At 49.0% G+C, this 17,330-nt stretch overlaps 1 protein-coding gene across 4 annotated transcripts in view; it reads right to left on the reverse strand.

Moving 5' to 3' along the window:
• Window positions 1-3,700: 3,700 nt before the first annotated feature.
• FRMD6 (FERM domain containing 6) overlaps window positions 3,701-17,330 on the reverse strand; it is a 47,292-nt gene continuing 33,662 nt past the window's right edge. For all 4 annotated transcript variants that reach the window (XM_059473542.1, XM_059473543.1, XM_059473540.1 and 1 more), the window contains 9 exons: window positions 16,264-16,450; window positions 14,751-14,906; window positions 14,120-14,185; window positions 13,968-14,036; window positions 13,104-13,278; window positions 10,617-10,949; window positions 8,937-9,062; window positions 7,465-7,556; window positions 3,701-6,204 (listed from right to left, as the gene is read on the reverse strand). In XM_059473542.1, coding sequence (XP_059329525.1) covers window positions 5,920-6,204; window positions 7,465-7,556; window positions 8,937-9,062; window positions 10,617-10,949; window positions 13,104-13,278; window positions 13,968-14,036; window positions 14,120-14,185; window positions 14,751-14,906; window positions 16,264-16,450 — 1,489 coding nt within the window. In that variant the 3' untranslated portion in view covers window positions 3,701-5,919. The remainder of the gene's footprint in view (window positions 6,205-7,464; window positions 7,557-8,936; window positions 9,063-10,616; window positions 10,950-13,103; window positions 13,279-13,967; window positions 14,037-14,119; window positions 14,186-14,750; window positions 14,907-16,263; window positions 16,451-17,330) is intronic.

A 17,330-nucleotide genomic window follows, 5' to 3' on the forward strand; every position in this document is an offset into this window, starting at 1 on the left:
GCCCAAAAACCCACCAGAACCATCCCTACAGCCCCGGCACATCACCCTGACACCCCAAAATCCCACTCAGAGTTGTCCCTGCGGCCCTGGCACATTCCAAAACCCCACCCAGAGCTGGTCCTACAGCCCTGGCACCCACCTGGATCCCCCAAAAACCCACTCAAAGCCTGAGACATCCCAAAAACCCACCCTGCAGCTCTGGCACATCACCCCACATCCCCAAAACCCACCCTGCAGTCCTGGCACCCACCTGGGACACCCCAAAAACTCACCCAGAGCCACACCTGCAGCCCTGGGATATCCCAAAAACCCACCCAGAGGCTGGGACATCCCAAAATCCCACCCTGCAGCCCTGGCACATCACCTGGGACATCCCAAAATCCCAACTGAGCTGTCCCTGCACCCACCTGGGACATCCCAAAACCCCAGAACCATCCCTGGGTGCCTCAAAACAGCCCCAAAACATCCCAAATCAGCCCCAAACAGCCCAAACCAGCCAACAATAGCCTACAACTGCCTAAAACAGCCCCAAAACAGCCCCAAAACATCCCAAATCAGCCCCAAACAGCCCAAACCAGCCAACAATAGCCTAAAAGTGCCTAAAACAGCCACAAAACATCCCAAACCAGCTGAAATCAACCCCAAAACATCCCAAATCAGCCCCAAACAGCCCAAACCAGCCAACAATAGCCTAAAACCACCTAAAACAGCCCCAAAACATCTCAAACGAGCTGAAAACAGCCCAAAGCAGCCCCCAAACATCCCAGAATAGCCCCAATATTGTGCATTTTGCTCCCTAAAACTGATGTTTTGCCCGTGGTCGCCCTAAAAATCCCAAATCTCCGACTTCTCCATCCAGCCTGGGACTGTGGTGGGAGCTGCAAAATTTGGAAGTGCAGCCACTGGAGAAGAGAAACCCCCAGGGCAGGGTTTTTTTTGGGTTGTTTTTTGTCGTGTTTAAATCCATGGAATGGCAGCAGGAGCAGCAGGAAAAGGGCAGGGATGGGAACTCGGGGACCTTTCCCTCCCCTGGGAACCTCCCCCGTGCTGAGATGAAGCAGGAATGGAGGTCAGGGCATCAAAGAGAAGGGGATTTATTGATTTCATTCCCATTTTCTGAGCACAGCCCATGGGCAGGGCAGAGTTCCCTCCCCTGCTCACCCCCTCCAGACCCTTCCCCATCTGGTTTGAGGAAAATTCCGGGGTTTTATGGGCCAGGCATGAAATGTGCAGGGTATATTTAGCATCAGACAATGCAGTCCCCCTCGCAGGAGTGGCTCATTCCCTCGTGCTCCTCCCTCCTGCCCCAAAAATGTCGGGTTTCAGCAGAAATCAGCAATTAGGGCCCCAGACCTGCCGATGACGGTCAGCGGGATATTTATAGAGGACAAAGGGAATCTGCTGGGAACGTGCAATTATCCCTGGAGCCCGTGGGAAAGGCACACAGAGGTGCTCCTGGCAGTGGGGATGGGCAGTGGGACACAGCCCCACATCTCCATGTCAGGGCTGGGATCCAGGGCCCAGCCCCAAAGTGCGACGGGGCTGCAGCCAGGGCAGTGCTGGGAAAAAACACTCTGGAGGCTGCACTGATGCTGCTTCCCCATGGAAAATGGGATCATCATCATCATCTTCTTTTCTTCTTCTTTTCTCCTTCTTTTCTTCTTTTCTCCTTTTCTTCTTCTTCTTCTTCTTCTTCTTCTTTTCTCCTTCTTTTCTTCTTCTTCTTTTCTCCTTTTCTTCTTCTTCTTCTTTTCTTCTTCTTCATCTTCTTCATCTTCTTCTTCTTCTTCTTCTTCTTCTTCTTCTTCTTCTTCTTCTTCTTCTTCTTCTTCTTCTTCTTCTTCTTCTTCTTCTTCTTCTTCTTCTTCTCCTTCTTCTCCTCCTTCTCCTCCTTCTCCTTCTCCTTCTCCTTCTCCTTCTCCTTCTCCTTCTCCTTCTCCTTCTCCTTCTCCTTCTCCTTCTCCTTCTCCTTCTCCTTCTCCTTCTCCTTCTCCTTCTCCTTCTCCTTCTCCTTCTCCTTTTCCTTCTTATGCATAGAATCCCAGAATGTTTTGGGTTGGAAGGGATCTTAAATCCCACCCAGTGCCACCCCTGCCATGGCAGGGACACCTCTCTCTGTCCCAGGGTGCCCCAATGTCCAGCCTGGCCTTGGGCACTGCCAGGCATCCAGGGGCAGCCACAGCTGCTCTGGCAATCCCAGCCCAGCCAGGAATTCCCAGTTCCCAATCTCCCACCCATCCCTGCCCTCTGGCACTGGCAGCCATTCCCTGGCTCCTGTCCCTCCATGCCTTGTCCCCAGTCCCTCTGCAGCTCTCCTGGAGCCCCTTCAGGCCCTGCCAGGGGCTCTGAGCTCTCCCTGGAGCCTTCTCCTCTCCAGGGGAGCACCCCCAGCTCTCCCAGTGAATGGGGACATGGAAAGAGTGTGGGTGTTGACACCTTCCACACTTTTCCAGGAGGCACCAGGATCAGCAAACCTGGCCCAAAATCACACGGAAAAGCAGTGGCCAGTGATGTTCTGAGTTTCATTAGCACCAGTGGGAGATGGGAGGGTGGTCCTGGCTGCTGTGGAGGGGAAAGGCAGCACAAAGCTTCCATCAGACACTGGAGAATCCACGAGAACCACCCAAAACCATCAACCCCACAGTTCATGAAGGCTGGGGACCCCCCATAGCATCCCACCAGGATCCCCACTATGGACACTCCACACTCCCACTTATTTCAGGAGCTCCCCCTGCGCCTCTTCCCAACTCCAGAGCACTGGAAGTGGCTGGAACTTCTACAAAAATCACCCAAAACCACCAAAACCCACCAAAAATCATCAAAAACCACCAACCCCACAGCTCCTGAAGGTTGGGAATGCCCCTGAGCATCCCACCAGGATCTTTACAATGGACACTCCACATATTTCAGGAGCTCCCCCTGCACCTCTTCCCAACTCCAGAGTGTTGGAACTGCTGGAACTTCTACAAAAACCCACCCAAAATGACCAAAACCCACAAAAACCCACCAAAAATCATCAAAAACCACCAACCCCACAGCTCCTGAAGGCTGGGAACCCCCCTGAGCATCCCACCAGGATCCCCACTATGGACACTTCACACTCCCACTCATTTCAGGAGCTCCCCCTGTGCCTCTTCTCAACTCTAGAGCATTGTAAGTGGCTGAAACTTCCACAAAAAGCCACCAAAACCCACCAAAACCCACCAAAAATCATCAAAAACCACCAACCCCAGAGCTCCTGAAGGTTGGGAACCCCTGAGCATCCCACCAGGATCCCTACTAGGGACACTCCACACTCCCACTCATTTCAGGAGCTCCCCCTATACCTCTTCCCAACTCCAGAGTGTTGGAACTGCTGGAACTTCTACAAAAACCACCAAAAATCCACCAAAAATCACCAAAACCCACAAAAACCCACCAAAAATCAGGACTGAAAGGCTCAGCCCATCCACTGCCCTGCCTGAGGCAGGTGTTGCCTTAACCTGAGCTGGGATCACCGGAGCAGAGAACCCCAATAAATGCAAGGTTACCCTTAAATCCAGCCCTGCTCCATCTCCCCCTTAAGCCTGGGAGCATTTTCCACCTCCAAGAGCCAAAGTGATGCAAACAACTGTCACTTTATTGTCACCTCCAGCCGTTCTGCAAAAGGCACACAACAAACTTCATTGGTACAAAAGAATTTCCGGGGATTTTCGCTCGATTTTCCTGGAGTTTTTTTTTCTTTAAGTTTTTTTTTCTTTTTTTTTTTTTTTAAATTTTCCTGCTCCTTTTTGCAACACAGTCACCGGGCTCTCCCATCAGCCCTGATGGGGAGATCCTTTCACAGAAAGGATTATTTTTGTGCAGACAGACAGATCCTTATTGCAGGGGGGGGGAACAGCCCCAAGGGCACAGCCACCTGTGGGAAAACTGGGAATAAATGGCACCTCTGTGTCCCCCTGTCCCAATGTCACCTCTGTGTCCCCCTGCTCCAATGGCACCTCTGTGTCCCCCTGTTTTAGGGCTCCATCCCAACCCCATTGTTCACCCCGGCTCTGGATGCAGAATAATGGGATGGGGCTGCCCCCTCCCCATTCCTCAGCAGTGTTTACCCATTTCTCCACACATTTCTTTACACATTTTATCCCTTTTTTCCCTCTCCAGCTCTGTGTTTCTGCAGGCTGAGGGTCCCATGGAGAGCACGCAGACGGTGGCAGAGGAAGGGGAGAAAGAGGCTGGGGATGAATTTTGGGGGATTTTCCTGCCTGTGCCAGCATGGAAACTCACACTGCAAACCCAGCTGTGACTCACAGATGCTATCCCAGCACAAAGAGAAGATTGTGGGGTATTTGGTGGGGTGTCCCCCAAACCAGAGCATCCCCCCAGCTGCCCTGTGTGGATTGAGGGAGACAAGGACAAGGATGCTTCAGGGACCCCCATCCTGCCCTGCCAACATAGGAAATCAACATTATTTTCCCACAAAAACCCCTCAGGCAGGGCCAGATCAAGCTCTGGGCTGGGGGCACAGTGCCACAGTCCCACAGCAGCTCTCCCATGTCCCAACATCCCAAGAGATTTTTATTTTTTATTTTTTGCACTGTGCCTATAGCTCCTCTCCATTTCTTTTGGTACCAGCTCCCTCCCTCAACATTTCTTATAAAAATAAGATTGTGCTTATTTATAAAATAATTATAATTTTTTTGGTTCATTTTTTTTTTAAGAAAAGCTTCCAGTTAAAAAGAAAAAAAAGGTGGTGTATCAAAATATGGCAAAACTTTGGCTGTCAATGGCTAAACTCTAATTAAAAATATCCACTACAAAGGCATTGTGCTGTGATAATTAACTCTGCAATCAGCAAATATTCCACCTGGGCTGCCTGCCTTCCCTGGGACACACTCAGAAACCACCCCTGGGTTTTCCTGGCACGTCACCATCATCCTCTGGCAGAATTATTCCAGCTGTAAGACACCTAAGGATGCATGAAAAGCGTTGGGAAAAGGGAAGGGAGATGCAGTGGGAAGAGCCACACAGACAAGGCAAGGATGCACATTCTCCTCGAGAGGAAAGTCTCTTTTCTCACCTTGGTGCTTAGGAAAAAAAAAAAAAGGATTGTTGATAGAGTTCATGAAAGAAGAGAGGCAGATCTTTTGTATAAAAGGTGTTTCAGAGCAGGAGCAAAACACAAATGGGTCTATAAGATCCAGACATATATAAACATACATACCTCGATATATTTATATATGTATTCTCTAGATATTCAATGTTTGGAATGCATTATTGCATTATCCTTATAGGAGATTTATTTTTTTTTCCATCCTGCTTTGCTTTTTTTTTTTTTGGGAGGGTGGGTTTTTTGGTTTTTTTTTGTTTTGGGGTTTTTGCTCTCAAAAAAAAAAAAAAAAAAAAAAAAAAAAAAGAGAAAAATATAAAAAACAAGTTGCAAATGGCTCTGAGAGCTTCCAGCCATCATCCACCTGGCTGGGACTGCTGTGGCCCGACCTCCAGCACGTGTTTTTTTGGAAAAACTGGGCTCATGCCGTGCCCCAGGAGCAGCTGGCCATGCCTTCCTCCATGGAACACCACCACGCCCAGCTGGTTATTGCTTGATTCTCCCTTCCCATACTGGCCTTTAGGGTTATTTACATTTCTTTGGCTTGGCTTGAACACAACAGTCCGGCACTTTCCATCCGCCCCAGAGTCACCTGGGGGCAAGGAGGGGGCGAGAGAGGCCACGGCAAAGCACAGGGGGGCTCCTGCCAGCTCCAGCTGGGCCGTGCCCCCGCCAGCTGGAACGAGACAGCTTGTGCTTGGCACAAACCCCTCCGGAACCCACTCTGTGCCGGGGCAGCCCCATCCTGCCCCTTCTCCAGCAGGGCCAAGGTCTCCAGCGTGGTCTGCAGGGAGCAGGGCAGGGCTGGCGGCGCCAGAGCCTCCCCACGCTCACACCACGAACTCGGGCACCTCGTCGTGGGTCAGGTCCAAGGAGAAATATTTGCTGGTTCTCTTCACGGGGAAGGTGTCCTGGATGTTGATGCACTGCTGGGCCAGGCAGCCGTTGCAGTAGAGCCCCTCGTGGTCCAGGCCGTGCGCGCAGCCGAAGGTGAAGCTCTGCGCCGTGTCCTGGCACAGGTTGGCCAGCTGCAGGAAGTCCTTCTGGTAGAGCCTGATGTCATCCAGGCTCAGGCTGTGCCGGTCTGTGGATGTCTTGGGTTTCCTGCACGTCGTCTGGGAAAAGCCAAGAGGAGGCTCAGGATGTGCCAGGGAGCCCCCAGGGTTCACAGAATTTGCAGAATTCACAGAATAATGAGGCTGGAAGAGACCTCTGAGATCATCAACTCCAACCTATGCCCTAACACCTCAACCAGACTATAGCACCAAGTGCCATGTCCAGGCTTTTTTTAAACACATCCAGAGATGGTGATTGTTGAAGAATGCAAGGCAAGATGTGCTCTACTACCATCTGTATGGCAGATTACCTTTGCCAAGTGGGCAGTTTGCCTTATTTCTCTCTTTGAGTGACCACATTCACACCTCCCTCAGGAGGGGACATCTGCTGATAACAGCTATTGAATGTCCCTGCATGACTGATAAGAACTACAGCATCCCACTGGGAGATGTGAGCCCAGGGGGAGGAGCCAAGCATTCCTGCCTGGATATAATCTGGAGATTCTGGAACACCAGCCAAGCATTCCTGCCTGGATATAATCTGGAGATACTGGAACACCAGCCAAGCATTCCTGCCTGGATATAATCTGGAGATTCTGGAACACCAGCCAAGCATTCCTACCCGGGTATAATCCAGAGGTTTTTGAGACACCAGCACGGCTTCTCCACTGGATTCCCCAGAGGAACAGCAGCTGCCTCTTCCCCTGGATCTTCAGAGGAAGAATCCATCCTTCTCTACAGATCCCCCTTGCTCCAGCAGAACCACCCCTGACCCTGCAGGAGGGCTGAGCCACAATTCCAATGGGACTGCTGCCAACAGCCTGACCCACAGGGTATCAGGTTGGGTTCTGACTCTGGCAGTGTTGTTCTAGTGCACTGCACTGTTTATTTTATCCTTTTATTTTTTCCTTTCCCTATTAAAGAACTGTTATTTCCTGCTCCCATATTTTTGCCTGAGAGCCCCTTAATTTAAAATTTATAGCAATTCAGAGGGTTGGGGAGGGTTTACATTCTCCATTTCAGGGGAGGCTCCTGCCTTCCTTAGCAGACTCCTGGCTTTCCAAACCAAGACAGTGATTCCACCACCTCCCTGGGAAGAGCACTCCAGTACTTTATTATTCTTTAAGTGAAATTATTTTTCCTAAAATCCAACCTATCCCTTCCCTAATGTAGCTTGAGGCTGTGTCCTCTTGTTCTGTCAGAGACCGACCCCACCTGTCTGCAGCCTCCCTTCAGGAAGGTGTAGAGAGCAATGAGGGCACCCCTGAGCCTCCTTTTCTCCAGGAATATTGGGAATCCCAAAGCTCCAGCCCCTCGTACCTGGGGTAAGGAGTCGGTGCTCTGCCCCCGCAGCTTCACCACCGTCTCTGAGGAGCTGGAGGTGGAGGAGCTGATCTCCTTCACGATGAGTCCTGCACAAAGGAGGGTGCAAAGGTTATTGTGGGGTGGATCAGCTCTCCTGGCATCCACTCCTGCTGTCCATGGGGGCAAAGGCTCCCTCAGTGCAATGCTTCAGCCCAACAGCTCCACTCGCAAACAGCATTGCCTACAAAGCATCCCAAATTTGCCCCAAAATGGCATCCAAAACTGTCCCCAGGGAACCTGGCATCCCCAAAGACCTCCCAGTACCTCCCAGCTCAGAGCTGCAAGTGACTTTCAGGGTGCAGACACAGCTCCAGAGAAGATCATGGAGTCTAACTGTTCACCAGCAGTGCCAAGGCCACCACTGTCCCCTGTCCCCAAGTGCCACATCCACGTGGCTTTTAAATCCCTCCAGGGATGGTGACTCCACCACTGCCCTGGACAGCTGTGCCAGGGCTGGACAAACCTTTCTGTGAGGAAATTTTCCCCAATATCCAATCCAAACCTCCCCTGGCACAAACTGAGGGAGGTTCCTCTTTTCTTTACCCCATCTCTCCTTCAACCCATTGGGTAAGCAGTTTCTCCCAGCATCCCAAATGGACACCTGGGCTAACTCTGTCCTGCCAAACACCAGAGAACCACGGTGTCCTAGGGTGATGTTATGATGCTTGTATCCCCATTTGTGTGTTCTGTTCATGCTGGATATGATGTTCTGTGCCTTCAAGACTGGCTCTGAAGAGTGAAAGTTTTCTTTAGGTTTTGTTATCAGCCTGGCAGGACACAGAGACAGGGCAGTACAAAGTGCTGCTTTTGCTTTTCGCTTTGCTCTTGCTTCTGCTTTGCTCCTGCTCATTAGTTAGTTTAACTAAGCAGTCCAAATTTTCCCTGGACTGTTTTTCCTTTCCCTTTTTTGGACCTACTCAAACCTGCTCTGGACTGGGACCTGGGAATAGCGAGAGTTTGCACCTTGTGACTGCAGCAGCTGCCCCAGCACAGGCGGGACTGAGAACAGAGCGACCACCCCCAAGAGAGACTTTCTGAATTTGTCACCTTTTTCAGAGCGGTGTCATCCTGTATTGTTCATTTTGTGTGCTGGGGGGTGCTGTGCCTGTTAAATAAACAGGTTCTGTGTGCTGGGGGTGCTGTGCCTGTTAAATAAACAGGTTCTTTCCACTTCTCTCCGAGGAATCCTTCCCAAACCGGTTGGGAGGAGGAGCCGTGTGGGTTTCCTTACTGGAGGGACCCCTTTTGGAATTTTTCTCCCAAATTTGCCCTAAACCAGGACACACAGAATGATCAGGCTTGGAAGAGACCCTAAAGACCTCTTTAAACCTTCAAGACGTCTTTAGACCTCAAAGCCCATCCCATCTCAGCTCCCAAAGGCATGACTGGCACTGGGGGATTGGGAAGAGAAGTGGCCAGCACCTTACCCGAGTGCCCGTTGAACTTGCGGGACAGCAGCATGTCCTCGGTGATGTAGACACACATGTCGGGGCTCACGTCCATCTCCCCAGCCTGCTCCAGCTCCCGGGGGTCATCCACCAGCATCTCAATCTCTGCAGGGCACCAGCACACAGGACAAGTCAGCTGTGCCCCTTCGGAGCACCCTCTGTCACATATTTCATGGAAAATCCTTTCATTAGGAGCTTTCCTCCGGAGAAGCTGGGAAGGTTCAGCTTTCTCCCCCATGTTTTGCTGCTTTGGAATGTTATTGGGACAACTGTTTACCCAGCATGTGAAATTGTTTTTACTTGATGACAAATGACAGCCACCTGTGTCGAGGCTGTGAGCAGCCACAAGATTTTGTTTTCATTCCTTTCTATTCCTTGCTAGCCTTCTGATGAAATACTTTCTTCTATTCTTTTTAGTATAGTTTTAATATATTCTTTTGTTTTCATATGATATATATCATAAAATAAATCAAGCTTCTGAAACATGGAGTTTCGCAGGGGATCTTTTAGTATAGTTTCTTCTATTCTTTTAGTATAGTTTTAGTATATCATTGTATTATTCTATTCTTTTAGTATAGTTTTAGTATAGCATTTTCTTTTCATATAATATATATCATAAAATAATAAATCAGCCTTCTGAAACAGGGAGTGAAGATTCTCATCTCTTCCCTCAATAATAACATCTAGGAGAAAGCAAATCGGCCATTTGCAGGAATAAATTGTGCAAGATGCTGTTAAAAAACAACTATCATTTACAATACAGCCGTTACCCCTCCTAAAGAAATCTTAAAAAATTTAAAATATTTAGTGTCTGACAATCTACAATAATCAGGACCTGAGATCCCTGCGAACACCACCACACACCCTTCAACCACCCCAGTGCCTGGACAACCTGTGGTATTCACAGAGAGAAGCTGTGAGACAAGCAGAGAAGAAGGAAAACACAATTCTTATCTGGCTTGCTGTGCCTGTGTTGTGCTAAAGTAGAATGCAATATGGAAATGGTTTACCCAAAGTGAGGATGTTTTGTTCCCTTGGCTTAGCAGGGCCACGAAGTGTGTGTGTGTGTGTGTGTGTGTGTGTGTGTGTGTGTGTGTGTGTGTGTGTGCTGGACTGTCACGGGACTGTGCTGGTGTTCACAGGGGTCTCAGGTTGAGGGAAGAGACGAGGATCTGACTCCATGTTTCAGAAGGCTGATTTATTATTTTATTATATATATTACATTAAAACTATACTAAAAGAATAGAAGAAAGGATTTCATTAGAAGGCTGGCTAGGAATAGAATAGGAAGGAATGATAACAAAGGCTTGTGGCTTGGCTCTCTGTCTGAGCCAGCTGGGCTGTGATTGGCCATTAAATAGAAACATCCAACATTGGCCAATCAAAGATCCACCTGTTGCATTCCACAGCAGCAGATAATCAATGTTTACATTTTGTTCCTGAGGCCTCTCAGCTTCTCAGGAGGAAAAATCCTAAGGAAAGGATTTTTCATAAAAGATGTCTGCGACATGGGACAGTCACGAGAGAATCAGAGGTGAGTGCAGTGTGAGCAAGAGTGAGTGCAGGGCAGATTCAGTTTAGATACAACATACATAGTACAGTATAGCAAAGTAATTCATTAGCCATCTGATGATGGAGTCATATATATCATTCTCTCACCATCATCCTGGGAATCCTCCTCCAGCCGCTCCTTCCCGCCGCTCTCCACGCCCGAGGTGTGGGAGCTGCCGTGGCTGGTCATGGAGCTGCACGTCTTCAGCTTGCGGTGGGCACCACCAGAGAAGGCGTCCTCGGGCCCCATCTCCCTGGCCTTGGGGTCGGCCTCGATGCCGGAGGTGTGGGAGCTGCTGTGGGAGGCCGTGGAGTGCCGGGACAGCCGCTTGTGCCGGGCGCTGCCGGCGCTGCTGCCGCTGGCGCGCGAGCGCTTCTCCAGCTGCTCCATGTCCAGGTCCAGCGTGTCGCTGATGTAGGACTCCCGGTACTGCTTCTTCTCTGCAGCAAATAAAAGATGCACAGAAATATTTTCGGAAAAAGCCTTTCGTTGGGATTTTTCTCCTGAGAAGCCTCAGAAGAAAAGAAAAGCAATAATTATCTGCTGCTGTGGAATGCAGCAGGTGCATCTTTGATTGGTCCATGTTGGTTGTTTTTAATTAATGACCAACCACAGTCCAGCTGTCTCAGACTCTCTCTCTCTCTCACCCTAACCCTAATCCTAACCCTAAAGGAAAAGAAAAGCAATAATTATCTGCTGCTGTGGAATGCAACAGGTGCGTTTTTGATTGGTTTCACGTGGTTGTTTTTAATTAATGACCAATCACAGGCAGCAGGCTCGGACGCTCTGGTCAGTCATAAGGTTTTATTATCATTCCGTTCCTTTCTATTCCTTGCTAGCTTTCTGATAAAATCCTTTCTTCTATTCTTTTAGTATAGTTTCAGTATATAATTTTATTTTAATATAATAATAATTTATATATATATAAAAATAAAAATATATATTTATTATATATATTATAAATAATAAATATTTTATTATATAAATATATAAAAATAAAACTATAAAATTAATATATGTATAAATAAATATGTATTTTATGATAATATATATAATAAAATAGTAAATCAGCCTTTTGAAACATGGAGTCAAGATTCTTGTCTCTTCCCTCATCCTGGGACCCCTGCAAACACCACCACATTTGGTGACCCCGAGTGAAGAAAAATTCCACATTTGGTGTCTCCAAGTGAAGAAAAATTCCACATTTGGTGACCCCAAGTGAGTGGCATTGACTACCCCTTAATGGAGTCATCACCACGGGGGAATGGAATCAGAGTGATTCCCACAACCTCCAGGGCAAACTGGATCCTCTGGAGGGACATGGATGCCCTGGCACACAGAGGAATTGTCACCTGAGCCCTGGCACAGCTGGGGACAGCTCTGTCCCAGTGGCATTAGGGAAGGTGGGGCAGGAGCTCCAAGGCTCCTGTGCTGGGCTGCTCCTCCAACAGAGCAGGAGGAGGGAGACATGGAGGAGGAAGAGATGTGGAGGAAGAAGAGAAAGAGGAAGACAGAAAATAAGGAGGAGCAGGAAAATAAGAAAATAAAGAGGAGGAAGAAGATGCGGATGAAATGGAAGAAGATGAAGATGAGGAGGAAGAAGATGAAACAATGTGGAAGAAGATGATGAGGAAGAGCAAGACAATGAAACAAGGTGGAAGAACATGAGGAGGAGGAGGAGGAAGAAGATGAAACAAGGTGGAAGACGATGAGGAGGAAGAAGAAGATAGGAAAGAGGAGAATAAGGAAGAGAAAGGAAGATGAGAAGGGGAAAGATGAGATAGGAGCAAGAAGAGGAGGAGGAGGGTGAGGAAGAGAAAGAAGAGAAAGAAGAGGAAGACGAGGAGGAAGAGAAACAGGAAGAGAAAGAAGAGGAGGAAGAAAGCAAGAGCAGATTGGGATGAAGATGAGAACAGAGGAAGAAGATGAGGAGGACATGGAAAAAAGATGAGGACGATGGTGAGGAGGAGGAAAACAAGAAGAGGAGGATAAAGATGAGAACAAGGAAGAAGATTAAGAGGACAAGGAAAAAAAGATGAAAAGGATGAGATAGAGGAATAAGTTGAGGCAGAAGAGGAGGATGAAGAAGAGTACAACAAGAAGAACAAATAAGAAAAGGAGGAAGAGGGGAAAGAGAAAGATGAGGAAGAGAAACAGAAGATGAGAGGAAAGAAGAGGAAGAAGACCTCTTGCTTTCACAGGGATGAGGGAGACTGGGAAAGGGACACATGAAAAGAAGGAGAAAGAGGAATAAGTTGAGGCAGATGAGGAGGATAAAGAAGAGCAGGACAAGAAGAACAAATAAGAAAAAGGAGGAAGAGGGGAAAGAGAAAGATGAGGAAGAAGAAGACAAGATGACAAAGAGGAAGAGAAGATGAGAAGAGTAAGAGAAGATGAGAAGAGGAAAGAAGAGGAAGAACACCTTATGCTTTCACAGGGATGAGGGACATGGCAAAGCCGTGCTGAGGCAGAACCGCGACACCGGCGAGGACAGCAGGGCTCGCGCCCATCCCTTCCGAGAGAACCAGGAGCTCTCACAGGTGCAAACACCCCCTGGGAGCCCGTGCTGGTGTCTCTGGGGCTGCAGCACGTACCCTCGTTCTCCTCGAGCCGGCGCACCTGGCGCAGCACGGGCTGCAGGTTCATGTAGAGCCGGTGGCTGCTGCTGAGCAGCTGCAGGAGGTGCCGCGAGCGCAGCGGGCAGCCCGTGTAGTAGATGAGCTTGCGCGCCGAGGGCAGCCCGTCCGGCAGGATCTCGAACTTCTTGCCCTGCGTGGGACAAGGGAGGGGTCAGCCCCAGGCAGGAGAAGGCTCCAGTTCTCACCCAGCCCTGCTGCAGCTCCTCAGTGACCCCATGGGTTGTTGTTGTCACCTGCTGCGGGTTGGTGCTGTAGCGTCCCATGCCCATATCCACACCCTGCCTGGGGATGGTGGAATCACTGAGGGGTTTGCGGTGGAAGGGACCTTTAAGACCACCTAAACCAACCCTCTTTCCAACTTCCACCATCCCAGGGTGCTCCCAGCCCTGCCCAGCTGGGCCTTGGGCACTGCCAGGGATCCAGGGGCAGCCACAGCTTCTCCAAAGACCCTCCCCACGCTCCAAACACCCAGGACCTCACCACCCTCACAGGGAACATTTCCCAATCCCCAATCTCCCATCCATCCCTGCCCTCTGGCACTGGGAGCCATTCCCTGTGTCCTGTCCCTCCATGCCTTGTCCCCAGTCCCTCTGCAGCTCTCCTGGAGCCCCTTCAGGCCCTGCCAGGGGCTCTGAGCTCTCCCTGGAGCCTTCTCCTCTCCAGGGGAGCACCCCCAGCTCTCCAGCCTGGCTCCATAGGAAATGGAGCTCCAGCCCGTGGAGCATCTTCTGTGGAGCTGCTCCAAGAGCTCCACGTCCTCCCTGTGCTGAGGACCCCAGAGCTGGAAGCAGTGCCCCAGGTGGGGATGGTGGCACTCACCACAAACACCAGTTTCCCCACGTTTGTCCACGGGAAGTCGTAGAGCAGCTGCTTTTCCTCATCCAGGTTCTGCAAAAAGAGGAGAGGGAGCCATGGCTGAGGATTCTGGCAGGGGCATGGAGCTGGGCTGAGCCATCACCTTCACCACCTACCTGGAAAATCTGGATGCCCCGTGTTGTCAGCCCCAGAGTCAGGGAGGCCTCCACTTCCCTTTTGTCCTAAGGGGGGAAAAAAATGCTTTTAAATACACAATTTGCAACATGAATTGGTTAAATCCACCCCACCTCAGCCCAGGGATCCTTCCACAATCACCCCAGTCACCATTCTATGATTAATCTGCCAAATTGAAAATGGAAAGTCATTTTGGACACAGGCAGTGAGAGGATAAGGGGGAATACTTTTGAACTAGAAGAGATTTAGATTAGATGTGAGGAAGAAATTATCCCTTAAAGGTGGTGGGGCCCTGGCACAGGGTGCCCAGAGCAGCTGTGGCTGCCCCTGGATCCCTGGGAGTGTCCAAGGCCAGGCTGGAGCACATTGGGACAGTGGAAGGTGTCCCTGCTATGGCAGGGGTGGCACTGGATGAGCTTGAAGCTCCCTCCCAACCCAAACCATTCTGATTAAATGGTTTTTTAACAATTAATTAATTAAATTAATCAAAATACCCCATGCTCTCCCAGCAAACAAACAGCTTTATTCCCAGGAGTGAAAAAAACAGCATTTATTCCTCAGGGAGAGCATTCCCAAAATTCAGGTCCCAGCAGGCACAGGGCCAGGGCTCACCTTGTACAACCTGTAGTAGTGCACGGCCACGTCGTCCAGCCTGACAGCCTCCTTGATGTACTTGAGATGGGCCTCTGAGGCTGTCAGGGCAAACTGGTCCTTGTGCATGTTGGGGACGTGCTTCAGGATGTAATCCTTGCCCCTCTTGGCAACCACCTGTTTGGAGGGGGAGAGAAGCTCGTCCAGCTGCCCCGTGCTGGCCCCTGGGAGTGGTGGTTTCAAGGGAAAAGGGAAAATTGGAGCTTTGTTCTAGAGAGCTCCAAGCAAAAAATAAAATCATTGCAGCAGCCAGTGACTTCTTGCCAGCAGGATTTCCTGCTGGGAATTGTGCTCCTTGTGGCCATTCCATGGTGACACCTGTGCTGGGGCACACGTGGGCTCCCTGTGTGGCTGGGGACCACTACTCAGTGAGGTGTGTGAAAAAAGGAGAAACGGGCAGATTTTGGGACGAATCCAAGAAAAGAGGTTGGGAAGGAGAAGAAAAGGCACCAGGGAGAGCTCAGAGCACCTGAAGGGGCTCCAGGAGAGCTGCAGAGGGACTGGGGACAAGGGATGGAGGGACAGGAGCCAGGGAATGGCTGCCAGTGCCAGAGGGCAGGGATGGGTGGGAGATTGGGAACTGGGAATTCCTGGCTGGGCTGGGATTGCCAGAGCAGCTGTGGCTGCCCCTGGATCCCTGGCAGTGCCCAAGGCCAGGCTGGGCACTGGGGCACCCTGGGACAGTGGGAGGTGTCCCTGCCATGGCAGGGGTGGCACGGGATGAGCATTAAGGCCCATCCAACCCAAACCACTCGGGGATTCTGTGCCAGCAGCTCCCAAAGGGCTGCACCTGATGCTGGTTGGGCAATGCGCACAGAGAATCACCCTGAAAAATCCCTTTGCCAGGATTTTTTCTCCTGGGAAGCTGCGAGGCCTCAGAAAAGAATGAAAGCAATAATTATCTGATTGCTTTGAAATGTGGTCTGGAGATCATTTACCAACAGCTGCATCTTTGATTGGTTCCATGTGAATCGTTTCTAATTAATGACCAATCACTATGAGCCGTGTCAGACTCTGAGGAGTCAGTCACAGAGCTTTCATTATTCATTTCTTTTCTAGCCTTCTGATGTATCCCTTCTCTTTCTTTAGTATAGTTTTAGTATATACTATAATATAATATGTACTATAATATAATATACAATTACGTAATGTAATATAATATACTATAATGTAATGTGATATAATGTAATGTGATATAATGTGATATAATATACTATAATACTATAATATACTACACTATGATATATGATATACTATGATATAATATGATATAACATAACATAACATAACATAACATAACATAACATAATATAATACAATATAATATAATAATATATCAGCCTTCTGAGAACTTTGAGCCTCATCTCTCACCTCATCCTGGGAACCCTCCCAAGCACCACACTGTCCCAGGTTATTTACACCAAGGACTAACCCAGGCTGCAGCCAGAGCAGGGAGCAGAGCAGGATTCCTTACCCAGGCAGGGAAATAGGCCTCAGGCTCAAAGTATTTCCCGTAGTGCTTGTTCCTCTTGAAGTCCCCCAGGTCGGCTTGCAGGGCGAAGGCAGTGAGCAGGAAATAAGCCTCTTCCCTCAGCACGCACTGGGAGTGCAGCACCTGCTTCCTCAGGTGCCAGTAGTAGTAGTACCGAGCTGTCCTGTCACTGGGGAGGGACAGGGGACACAGAGGGGACATTTTCCAGAGTGGAAATCTGTCACAGACATCTCTTACGAAAAATCCTTTCAAGATTTTTCCTCCTAAGAAGCTGAGAAGCCTCAAGAACAAAATGTAAACAGTAGTTATCTGCTGCTGTGGAATGCAACAAGTAGATCTTTGATTGGCCCATGTTAGTTGTTTCTAATTAATAGCCAATCAAAACTCTCTGTCTGAGCCACAAGCCTTTGTTATAATTCTTTCTTCTTCTATTCTTAGCTAACCTTCTGATAAAATCTTTTCTTCTATTCTTTTAGTACAGTTTTAATATAACACATATCATAAAATAATAAATCAGCCTTCTGAAACACAGAGTCAGATCCTCGTCTCTTCCCTCATCCTAAAACCCCTGTGAACATGGTCACAGAAATCCATTTTGATTTAGGTGAAATGTACATTTTTGAGCTAAGTCTGTAGTTTGAATACACAGCTGTTTACTCTGACTACCTGTTCTCATAAAAAACCTATGCTCAGAGAAACTGTTTCAGCCAAAGTGCAGAGAGATAAATGGGGGCAGACAAAAAACCAAAAAGTCCGCTATGAAAGCAGGTCAACCTGACCCAGGGATTCTTTCAGATAAAGAAGAATTAATGGCAAACTTCTAGCAAAATCAGTAAAAATTTATATGCATGACCCTATTGTGAAATTGCACGCTTATGTCTTTGAGAAGGGGCTAAAAAAGGATCTGGAGTTCCCAGAGGCGCCCATGTCTTTTAAGAAGAGGAATCTCCACATGTGTCCAGCACTGTAATAAACCACATACCAGCTTTACAACTTTCACAGAGTTGTGGAGTTTGTTTGCCTCCACGAAACACAGGGGACACAGGGAG

Source organism: Ammospiza nelsoni, chromosome 6 (genome assembly GCF_027579445.1).
Source record: "Ammospiza nelsoni isolate bAmmNel1 chromosome 6, bAmmNel1.pri, whole genome shotgun sequence".
NCBI classification, from domain to species: domain Eukaryota; kingdom Metazoa; phylum Chordata; class Aves; order Passeriformes; family Passerellidae; genus Ammospiza; species Ammospiza nelsoni.